General features: G+C 39.1%; 1 protein-coding gene across 6 annotated transcripts in view; it reads left to right on the top strand.

The window, feature by feature from the left end:
• The window catches only part of trappc9 (trafficking protein particle complex subunit 9), a 383,858-nt gene that overhangs the window by 102,187 nt on the left and 269,017 nt on the right, over nucleotides 1-12,654 (top strand). For all 6 annotated transcript variants that reach the window (XM_059010260.1, XM_059010253.1, XM_059010235.1 and 3 more), the window contains 2 exons: nucleotides 1,702-1,834; nucleotides 4,758-4,921. In XM_059010260.1, coding sequence (XP_058866243.1) covers nucleotides 1,702-1,834; nucleotides 4,758-4,921 — 297 coding nt within the window. The remainder of the gene's footprint in view (nucleotides 1-1,701; nucleotides 1,835-4,757; nucleotides 4,922-12,654) is intronic.

The raw sequence follows: 12,654 nt of genomic DNA, 5'->3' as shown, positions 1-12,654 counted from the left end.
CAGTTGTTGAGTAATAACAGAATGACAGACCTCCCTCCATAGAAAACAATGGAAGAGCATTTGTTTCACTGGCATTTTTTTTTCCAGTTAGTCCATTTTATTAATAAAAGGCGTTTCATTTTGTAACTGGTTGTGGTGTTTCCAGCTGCTTGACAAAGATGCCCCTGCAAGCAAAATGCTGCAATCTAGTAAACAGAGCTGAAGTCTGGGAGACAATGAAACACCCATTCTTCATATTTAAACACTTCATTCCAGCAGTTGATATCATGTTTATTGATTCATTAATGTTACCACCCAATAGGCACATAATCGGCAGTGAACTGTAAGTGTAAAATCAAAACTACTAAATAAGCATATTATTTGATTTAACACAACCATTTACTTTCACAATATCGTTGCTTCTTACTGTAGGTCTATTTTACAAAATAAATAAATTCCAAAGCAAATAATAAACTTAAAACATATCCAGATGATTTTGATATGTTTTTTTTTATTTTTTTTATGGTTGTTAGTACGGCATATATATATATATATATATATATATATATATATATATATATATATATATATATATATATATATATGGCATACTAACAAAAAATGGAAACACCAATGTAAAGTCACTTAATAGGGCGTTGGGTCACTATGGTATCCCGCTCTGTGGAGTTCTCGGTGAACCGTTTTTGATGAAACTGGCAGCTCACGCCCCAGGTTGAATTTTGCAGTCAATTGATTTGCAGTTGCTTGCCTGTTTTGCCTTGCACGATATCACAATCCTGGAGTATGCGCCTCCACCCACTGTTGCCCTTTGCTGACGATGTCTTTCCCTCGGAGTTCCATGATGACATCACCTTAGACACAGTTGCTCGTGAAACATCAGCAAGTTGAGCTGTCTTGGTCACTGAAGCTCCTGCCAAACGCGGCCCAACAATCACCCCTCTTTCAAAGTCACTGAGGTCTCCTCTTGCAGCCATGCTAGCCATAATTATAGGCAACCAGACCTGTCCAGCATTTTTATACATGACCCTAAGCATGCTGGGATATTATTTGCTTAGTTAATGCATGAGCCACACCTGTGTGGAAGCCCTTGCTTTCAATATACTTGGGGTCCCTCATTTACCCAGGTGTTTCCATTTTTTTGTCCACTACCTGTATATATGTGTGTGTGTGTGTGTGTGTGTGTGTGTGTGTGTGTGTGTGTGTCTTTTGAAAATAAATAAGTTATGGTGAATTAAGCGAGAGCAACTCCGTTGTCTGCTTTGGAAGCCAGAACAATTTATTTAACGTCTTACTTGAAAGAAATCCACTGTTCCCTTAATACCATGTGGAGGCACTGGTGTGAGCTTCCTCAGCTCAACTATTTCTAAAGTCTCCCATCTGTGTATTAGCTGGGCCCAGCTGTGCTTTGCTTCTGAGGTTTAATGAGATCAGGATTCAAGGTGGTGTTGATACAGTCCATTTAATTCCACTAATGCTGGCGCAAGCCTGTCATATCGTTTGCAGATGTTGCTAAAATTAAAACAAGTTAATTTTGTTCACAGTACAGAACATTAGCTTATTAACTATTTAATTTATTTTTTGTCTCTAAATTATTAGTTCATATTAAATAATCGATGCTATACTGTGGTATAAAAGTTTGCGAAGAAAGCGGTTTAATTGACAGATGAACATTTTCTAACTATGACTTTGTTTCATGTGCAGGCTACCACACATCAGTGTTTGGGGTTACAAGTGACTGCCTTCTAGAAAGCCTGCCTGGAGTGAAGACCAGTGGCTGCACAGTGGAGGTGGTTCCTGCTCTTCCTCGACTCCAGCTGAACACTTCCCTCCCACGGTAAGGCACTGCGAGCCAGGAGACACCAGGCAGCACGGATCAGACCTTGCTTGCCTGTTCATGCATATGTCTCCAATCATATTGAGCTACTGTACCTGTTTGAGGATTCCCAAGTCCTCCATATCCCCTGCAGCAAACCAGTTTCAATCTGGAATGAGGATCAGTTGTTAATCAAATTCATTGGTTGCAGAGGCTCGAGGAATTGAGTTCACCGAAGCTGATTGTGTTTGTTAACATTTATGTATTTAGAACAGCTATCAGTGTTAACTCACAGATGCTGAACTCAACACATGTTTATACTAACTTGTCCCCCAGAACTTGTTCCCTCTTACAAATGTAAGGAATAAATGGGCATCCCTTTGTGGGGTGTATTCGGTGATGGGTCCCACTGGATATTTTTTTACCGACAGAATTATACAAAGACTGTTTGTTTAGATGGTTGATTTTCATAACCTTGGTACACAGATTTGATATTTGAATGATCCAAGCTGTACAGGTATTTAGATCTGGAAAACACTGGCTCTAATGTATTATTATTATTATTATTATTATTATTATTATTATTATTATTATTATTATTATTATTATTATTATTATTATTCTTCATACATAGAATATTCTATATATAAACATTTGGAAAGTATAATTTGAAAATGCATGATAGGCTCCTGTGATGTCTGCTGAACTGTAGCAAGATACTACAGTATAAATCAACTTCTCGTTCCTGCTATGGGTGCCACCACAGCATCATTTAAATCGACAACCTTGTAGGTGAAATGCACATTTAATTAGTGTCATAATAATATAGCATAACCCTGTTAATCTCTGATAATTGGTTCATTACTAACAGTTCTTTGTGGCATAGAACACAATATCACATCTCCAAATGATTTTGTAAATTATTTTCAGCATACTAAAAGTGTCCTGTGATTTATTATGCTTTAATCACTTACTACAACTCCCTAGTGCAGTTTCCAAGCTGTACTAGAAATCCCCTTGAAGAAACAAGTACACAATACAATACTGATGTGTATTCATGTGTATAACTATGCATTATCAATAAGTTAAGAGCTTTACACATTTATGAATTTCATTTGATATGTATATCTGTATATAGTGAGCAGTGTCATATTGTATCCCCCTACGCATAGCAGTATATTAACAAGCATTTAGTTAGGTGCCACAATGTGGATCTAAACTTTAATTAGACGCACTGTATCAGTTGTGTTAGTGAAGTACTTCATTTACTTCACTAATAAAACTCAATTTCGATAATGGATCGTTAAAATTCAGTGCTAATGAGTCTTAATTTTGTTTCTCGTGTGCCCTGTATGCTTTTAATATTATTGTGTAATAGGCTGTAACTTGGAACACATCTGAGGGGTGGGGTGTTCATTGTCAGGCATCAAGCAGGCAGTGTGGTCCAGTGATTTAAAGTCCAGGGCTTGTAGCCAGAAGGTCACCGGTTCAAATCCCACCTCTGCCACTGACTGACTCACTGTGTGACCCTGAGCAAGTCACTTAACCTCCTTGTGCTCCATCCTGCGGATGAGATGTTGAATCAGTGTCCTATTGTAAATGACTCTGCATATAATGCACAGTTCCCAGTCTACCTCTGTAAAGTGATTTGTGATGGTGGTCCACTATGAAAGGTGCTATATAAAAATAAAGATTTGATATATTATTGTTATATTGCATTTGGTTTCCTGTACCTCCCTGGTTCTGCTGGGGAATACCCAAAACAGTGATCTCTGGTGAGTTCCCATGTACTGTAGTAGCATAGGAAACTGTTTGTATGAGCTAATAGTCAATGCTCTTAAGTTTCTTTTGAGAGGACTTCGTTCATAGCCTGTCTCCTCTTATTCTTGATGTTAAAGATTACAGTCTCCTGGAATTTTAACAGTCAGTCCTCAAGTTGGCCAGGCTGATATTTTATTAATTTATTCATGAATTGAACTGCTTGCCTTCAGCACAGCGCTGGCACTTTTCTCTTTGACAAAGATCTACTCCTAAGTACAGAACTTACAGCAAATCTTAACTGCATGGCTGAGGGGAGCGCTGGTGGCAGACCCAGCGAGGAATTCGCTCCAGTCGTGACCTTCTTAGACCCTGTTTGGCTGCCAGTTCAGGCACGAAGCAGTCCCAGCTGCAGGAGGCTTCACTTCTTGGGCGACTTGTGTCTTCATTTTCAGGCCATGTCATAGAGCAGCACTAAAGACAAAGCGCTTTGTGATTTAACCTTCATTTATCAGCCACTCGGACAAAGAATTACAGCACAGCAGTGGTTGTTGGTCTGATGTCAGATACCTAAAAACTTTTCATTAACTGCAAGATCATTGACCAAGGTGATATTTGAGCACCCCAGAGACATGTTTAATGTGTTTTTCTACAGCATCGCATTAGGGTGCTTCAAACTAAACTTCAGTTGGGCTTAAATTCAATGCTGGACATAATCAGGTGGCATAATGAAGGCTGAACCTGGTTGATTGGTTGAGATGCAGTAATTTCTGATAGCACGGCGATTCACCTGTTTTTCTCCTTTGAGTGATAGGGGACTGATCTGCTTCAATTGTTCTGTGATCTGTATAATTCTAATGACCATCTACACCACAACTGGCAAATGCAAAAATTAAATATATATTTTTTGTGACAGGAAACTTTTACAAAACTAATAATACTACTACTACTAATACAAAATCAATACACTTAAAAAAAAAAAAAAACACAGAATGTATAGCTTGACTTTTTTGTGTAAAGATCATAATAAATTGCTAATAAACTGCTGTTCAAAGTGCTGTCTTCACTGTAACACTTTGCCATGCACCCCTTGTCTTCTGCTGACTGTGGTCATTTGTCGCATAGCACTGTATCTGATAGCTGGACATGTGGCTGGAGTCTGAGCTCTGCCTGTTTCTCCCTTCAGCTCTGCCCACATGCTGCTGCCAGCCTCGGGGGAAGAGGTCTCCACCAGCGTGTCTGTCCAGCTCTTCAATGGAGAGACACGGCAGCTGATGATCAGACTGGAGAACATTGGAGCAGAGCCCCTCGAGACCTTGGAGCTCACCTCCAAGACTGTCCATACAAAAGGTAGGAAACATCTCTTAGCGAGTAATCAGTTACCTCCAAGACAAAGGCAGGAAACATCTCTTAGTGAGTAATCAGTTACCTCCAAGACAAAGGCAGGAAACATCTCTTAGTGAGTAATCAGTCACCTCCAAGACAAAGGCAGGAAACATCTCTTAGTGAGTAATCAGTCACCTCCAAGACAAAGGCAGGAAACATCTCTTAGTGAGTAATCAGTCACCTCCAAGACAAAGGCAGGAAACATCTCTTAGTGAGTAATCAGTCACCTCCAAGACAAAGGCAGGAAACATCTCTTAGTGAGTAATCAGTTACCTCCAAGACAAAGGTAGGAAACATCTCTTAGTGAGTAATCAGTCACCTCCAAGACAAAGGCAGGAAACATCTCTTAGTGAGTAATCAGTCACCTCCAAGACAAAGGCAGGAAACATCTCTTTGTGAGTAATCAGTTACATCCAAGACAAAGGTAGGAAACATCTCTTAGTGAGTAATCAGTTACCTCCAAGACAAAGGCAGGAAACATCTCTTAGTGAGTAATCAGTCACCTCCAAGACAAAGGCAGGAAACATCTCTTAGTGAGTAATCAGTCACCTCCAAGACAAAGGCAGGAAACATCTCTTTGTGAGTAATCAGTTACATCCAAGACAAAGGTAGGAAACATCTCTTAGTGAGTAATCAGTCACCTCCAAGACAAAGGTAGGAAACATCTCTTAGTGAGTAATCAGTCACCTCCAAGACAAAGGCAGGAAACATCTCTTAGTGAGTAATCAGTCACCTCCAAGACAAAGGCAGGAAACATCTCTTAGTGAGTAATCAGTCACCTCCAAGACAAAGGTAGGAAACATCTCTTAGTGAGTAATCAGTTACCTCCAAGACAAAGGTAGGAAACATCTCTTAGTGAGTAATCAGTTACCTCCAAGACAAAGATAGGAAACATCTCTTAGTGAGTAATCAGTCACCTCCAAGACAAAGGCAGGAAACATCTCTTAGTGAGTAATCAGTTACATCCAAGACAAAGGCAGGAAACATCTCTTAGTGAGTAATCAGTTACCTCCAAGACTGTACATACGAAAGGTTGGAGGCATCGCAAAGCAACAAGTCAGACACAGTAGTGACCGAATAGCTGAAGTTCTCATAGGATCCTACAAAAGATTTTAATTAAACAATAAGAGCCAACTCAGAGGGGATTGTCAGGAGATTACAGACTTATGGTAGATTCATGGTATGGTGTTGATTTAAAATTAAAAGTTAGTTAAAAGTTTGTGGGTTTTTTTCCTTCATATATCCGTCAGTATAAATAATTATTGTGATTCTGAACTTCGTTGTATTTATTTTATTCAATACAGCCGAACGATGGGTATTCCATTGTCCCTATGCAGAGGTACTAACAGAATCAACAAGACAAAACAATGTTGGGATTTAATATAGCTTCTCTTAGACATCACCCCTTATTCCTTAACCTATCAGAATATCATTGACCACGTGGGTCCACTTTCGTTTTATTACCTTAAGTGATTGTAACATCAAAGCCTGTCTGATGTTCCACTCAGGAAACCCTGATGTTATAAAGATAAGGAAGGAGATTGTTTAAGCTTCCGAAGGTTTTAGCTCCCAAAGTGTTCTCTCTGACAAAGCACAGGGTCCCCTTTTAAATTGCCATTTGGTGCACTTTAAAAGCTTTCCCCTTAACATCTGTCTTCCTGCTCCAGTAATTAATATTAAACCCAAATATTGTCTTTTACTAGCTCAATCTAAAACTAAACAGTTAATCTTTTAAACTATAGTTTCTTAAAGTGCATGTTTCTCCAACATATGGTATTGTCAATAAAGATCTAGAACGTGCATTTTATTTAGTCTTTCTTTTTATTTTAGTATGCATTTCAGCTTGCAAGTTTGATGACTTAAAATGAATAGTGATGTCAGAGTAAAAACATAGGATAAAATGGGCATGCACCACACATCTTCTGTCTTCATGGCCATACATAAAGGTGCAGCTGTTTGGAACACTGGGCTGTGGTTCTCCTGTAAATCCAATGCCATTCCTGCCCTTCTCATCTGCTTGAGTTTGATGGTCAGTGATCTGCTTCTAAGAGCCATGCAATTCTCTGTTTCAAATCCGAGGGCAGCCACTGTTTTACTACAGAACATTTGGAAGTGTGATTAGATGATGAAGCAGAATGTAACTATCGTAATTATTATATATGCAATAAGCGTCATGGCCTTTTTATGACCTCAGAATTCAGAACATGCTTAGACTTTACTCCATGCAAAAAAAAAAATGTTGTCTGTGACTTGCTAGGTACTGCACTTGCATGCAAAGCATCAGGTCAGAGGTTTAAATGAGGTTTAAACTGAAATGTAAATGTTGATAAAGTTTCATCTTGCTTCATGTATTTTGGTATCCTACCTACTGCCACCATATTAAGTCACTGAAAAAAAGATGTAACACTGGAGTCCTGTCCTAAATCTGCACACAGATATTTACTCTTACAGCATGGAGATGAAAATAAGGAAGCCCTCTGAACGATATTCTCTGTCAAAATATCCTTATCTGTAGTCCCAAGAAAAAAGCTAAAACAGAAAGTTCAAAGGCAACAAACCGTAAAATTGCCACTTAGAAACAAGAGAATGTCCTCAGGTGGGATTCAAAGAAACCAGTAAACCCCAAAATGACACATTAGTCATCTCTCTAATCCAATGTCACCTTCTGGCCATGCAGTTTCAGGACAGTGCATTTACACTGCTAATGCCCAGATCAAGAGATTAAAACCCATGTGGGGGGTCTCTGGATTGGTCTGCAAAACAATTATCAGGTTACTGAAATTCTGAATTCTGAGAAAAAAAAAAAAAAAAAAAAAGTATGACTTAACTGATCCTTAAGCAATAACTAGAGGTTATTGCTATTTAGAGTTATGACAAGTGACTTGGCCTTTCCTTTTTTTAGGCCTCTGTCACTATGGACCCTTCATGATGATTACTGTGTTGTGTTATTGGTGGATAGTCTTTTTAATCTCAATTAAGCAAAAGGCAGAGATAACCCACTTATCATATAAAATTGCACTGTATAAGAAACTGAACTGCAGTGCATTTCTCTCCTGGTGTATATCAGTCTGTTCAGTGAATTTTCGTTTTGTTGACAGCAGTATTTTATATTATCTTATGAAAATGGTATGCAGTAAATAAAGATAATGTTTTCTTTTCTCTGTCACCCAGGACACCTTTGTAAGAGACACAGCATCAATTGAAAAAGCTTTTCCTGGTTAAATTGTACCTGGGTTATTTCTATTTGAAATAATAATAATAATAATAATAATAATAATACAATGAGTGGTCCTTTTCCCTGGCATGCTGTGGAGGAAGAGGAATGCCTTTTCCTGGTTAAATTGTACCTGGGTTATTTTTATTTGAAAAAATAATATTAATAATAATAATAATAATAATAATAATAATAATAATAATAATAACTAGAGTTGCCAGCAACTTTATGGCTTCCAGTACCAAACACTGTAGCAAATAGTGCAGAATGCAGGTACCAGTAACAAACACTTCTGCAAATAGTACAGAATGCCAGTACCAGTACCAAACACTTTTGCAAATAGTGCAGAATGCATACATGGGTTACTATATGTGTTCCATATTAACCATGACCCTATCTGCACTCTCTCAGGAGTTATAAGCCACTTTTACATTTGACCTTTAGGAGAGGTCAAAGGTCACGGGCAATGACATTTTTTGATAGAGCATAAATGGGTTACTATATGTGTTCCATAGTAACCATGGCCCTGTCTACAATGAGTTATTAGACAGTTTTGTAAGTTGATGATGTCATCCAACGTGGTCGCCATATTTTTTATTGTAGCAACTTCCCTTGAACAACATTTAAAGATAACCACACTAGGATCATATGTGCCAATGTTTGGTTCAATCGGACTAGCGGTATGGGAGAAGAAGATCTTTGTAGTTTGTGATTATTCGTCTCTACCGTGTGATTATGACATCATGCAGCATGGCTGCCATACCACACAACCTATCAGCTTCTTACGAACACCAGTTAATCTTCCCTCAACAAGTATACCAACTTTCGGCACTCTGCAATAAGTGGTTTTTGAAAGACGAATTTTTACCAATCCAATATGGTGTCCAAACCATGTGACCTACGACATTTGTTCAATTAACATTTACCAACTTCCCATAAGCATCTACTATCCTACCAAATTTTGACAGTTTTTGAGCAACTTTTGGCAAGAAGAAGAAGAAGAAGAAGAAGAAGAGGAAGAAGGAAGAAGGAAGAAGAAGAAGAAGAAGAAGAAGAATCCCAGCAATAACAATAGGCTGCCCAGCCCTATGGGCCTATGGAAGCCTAATAATAATACAATGAGTGGTCCTTTTCCTTGGCATGCTGTGGAGGAAGAGGAATGCCTTACTTCTTCATACGGCTGCTACATAAACAACGTCCTGTCATTTCCTTCTTTGTTTTTCGATTCTCACTCAATCCTTTCAACCGTAACTAATGAGCGATGCATCAGGCAGGGTACCAAGGTCATTTATGCTTTGGTAGAAAAAAAAGTAGAAACTAGATCATGCCTGGGTCATTTCATGAGTTCTGCAATAAATGTTCCAGGGTCGAAGTTTTAGGATCAGTGCTTTCACTTTGCACGATTACTTTTTCTGCTGTATTATAATGAACTGGACCTACATTATTACTGTGTCTTTGATACTAACTGAACAATGTACGACTGGTTTGTACTGTACTCATTTTAGAAGGTGATTTGATAGCTAGAGATCTAACCCTGTCTGACACACTGATGTGGATGCTAGGGTTTAACCTCTGGCATGCGTTGGTGGCTGAACCTTTAATGCAAAGAGTCCTTTGGCTGGTGGGCGAATCTTCTGTCTAATCTCTGGGCAAATTAGATGGCTTGTAATGGATATCTGTTTGATGCTGTGACAAACCGGGTTGAGCTTGTCACATGCAGGACACAAAACAAAATAAACAAAACAAAAACCTAACTCCTTCCAGGAGTGCTCACTAAACGTTTCCACTCTAAACTACACCGGACAGCTAAGCTGTTTACCGGTCAGCAGAACCTATATACTTTTACAAATGAAACAAACACTGTACTTACTCTTTGTTCCAGCTCCCTGGTAGTCTCTCTCCTAATGGAGCCGTGAGCTCTCCTTTTATATGATGTGGCTGCTCCCAATTAACACCAAATATTCAATTTGGGAGCAGCCACATTCTCACATGTTTTTGGCAGGGACAGGAATTAACCCCATTCCTCCCAACCACGACCAAAACACACAAATACCAGCACTATCTACAGGCAGAGGTCTTGCTCTGCCACAGATGGTTTTTAGCTCACTTTACTTCCAGTAGGGTTACCATGTGGCTCCAGATTAACCGGACGCTGTGAGACAGAACGGGATTTCAAACTTGCCCCTAAATTGAAATAAATGAAGGTGTAAATGAACCATCCTTAGCTACAATTAAGAATGGTGCTTAAATACCCGCATGCGCGTCAAATAATTGTATTATACCAAGAATGAACTGCAGCCAGACGCTATTTTTTTCTGTTTGTTAAAATTCAATCACCCATATTATTCTGCAAATACAATTTCATCATCATCTCGTTGCTCTATCGATAAATTAGCTGTTCATTCATTAAGATCTGATCAGAAGCAGCTGATCAGTGTGAATTGTTTGCTGCTCCCAAGCAATTCCACCACAGCAGGATTAATCTCAGCAAAGGTGGAGCTCATTTATACGTGAATTACTTTCAATTTAGGGGGAATTCTGAAATCCCGGTCTGTCTCAAAGCGTCCGGTTAATCTGGAGCCATATGGTAACCCTACTTCCAGGGTTGGATTAAAACAATGTTGTTGTGTAACCATTGCTTTCCACAAGAAGCTGTACTGGCTCTAATTAATACTGACAGGGCTTCGCATTTTCAATCCAGGGAGTCAGTTTTATCTCGTGTCAACAATATTTTGGATTTCTCTAAAACACGACTTTAGTTAGGTTTCTTTAAAGTGGAAGTAGTGAGCACTGTTAAGTCAAGCAGGAGGGATAGAGAGAGCTGATGTAATTATTTGGATCTGTTATTCCAGGTAGGGTTACTGAGACAAAAGCATCCCCTCTGAGTTGGGTATATAAGGAGGTGGTTAATTTGAATGGGATGGACACCCTGTCAGAATATAGAAGGAGGAGGTTATTTTGATTGATATGGACACCCTGTCAGAATATAGAAGGAGGAGGTTATTTTGATTGATATGGACACCCTGTCAGAATATAGAAGGAGGAGGTTATTTTGATTGATATGGACACCCTGTCAGAATATAGAAGGAGGAGGTTATTTTGATTGGGATGGACACCCTGTCAGAATATAGAAGGAGGAGGTTATTTTGATTGGGATGGACACCCTGTCAGAATATAGAAGGAGGAGGTTATTTTGATTGATATGGACACCCTGTCAGAATATAGAAGGAGGAGGTTATTTTGATTGGGATGGACACCCTGTCAGAATATAGAAGGAGGAGGTTATTTTGATTGATATGGACACCCTGTCAGAATATAGAAGGAGGAGGTTATTTTGATTGATATGGACACCCTGTCAGAATATAGAAGGAGGAGGTTATTTTGATTGGGATGGACACCCTGTCAGAATATAGAAGGAGGAGGTTATTTTGATTGATATGGACACCCTGTCAGAATATAGAAGGAGGAGGTTATTTTGATTGATATGGACACCCTGTCAGAATATAGAAGGAGGAGGTTATTTTGATTGGGATGGACACCCTGTCAGAATATAGAAGGAGGAGGTTATTTTGATTGATATGGACACCCTGTCAGAATATAGAAGGAGGAGGTTATTTTGATTGATATGGACACCCTGTCAGAATATAGAAGGAGGAGGTTATTTTGATTGGGATGGACACCCTGTCAGAATATAGAAGGAGGAGGTTATTTTGATTGATATGGACACCCTGTCAGAATATAGAAGGAGGAGGTTATTTTGATTGGGATGGACACCCTGTCAGAATATAGAAGGAGGAGGTTATTTTGATTGGGATGGACACCCTGTCAGAATATAGAAGGAGGAGGTTATTTTGATTGGGATGGACACCCTGTCAGAATATAGAAGGAGGAGGTTATTTTGATTGGGATGGACACCCTGTCAGAATATAGAAGGAGGAGGTTATTTTGATTGATATGGACACCCTGTCAGAATATAGAAGGAGGAGGTTATTTTGATTGGGATGGACACCCTGTCAGAATATAGAAGGAGGAGGTTATTTTGATTGGGATGGACACCCTGTCAGAATATAGAAGGAGGAGGTTATTTTGATTGGGATGGACACCCTGTCAGAATATAGAAGGAGGAGGTTATTTTGATTGATATGGACACCCTGTCAGAATATAGAAGGAGGAGGTTATTTTGATTGGGATGGACACCCTGTCAGAATATAGAAGGAGGAGGTTATTTTGATTGGGATGGACACCCTGTCAGAATATAGAAGGAGGAGGTTATTTTGATTGGGATGGACACCCTGTCAGAATATAGAAGGAGGAGGTTATTTTGATTGATATGGACACCCTGTCAGAATATAGAAGGAGGTGGTTATTTTGATTGGGATGGACACCCTGTCAGAATATAGAAGGAGGAGGTTATTTTGATTGGGATGGACACCCTGTCAGAATATAGAAGGAGGAGGTTATTTTGATTGGGATGGACACCCTG

The sequence above is a fragment of the Acipenser ruthenus genome, chromosome 3 (genome assembly GCF_902713425.1).
Source record: "Acipenser ruthenus chromosome 3, fAciRut3.2 maternal haplotype, whole genome shotgun sequence".
In the NCBI taxonomy this organism is placed as follows: domain Eukaryota; kingdom Metazoa; phylum Chordata; class Actinopteri; order Acipenseriformes; family Acipenseridae; genus Acipenser; species Acipenser ruthenus.
Note: the sequence above shows the minus strand (reverse complement) of the source record. Positions and strands in the feature narration are given on the sequence as shown.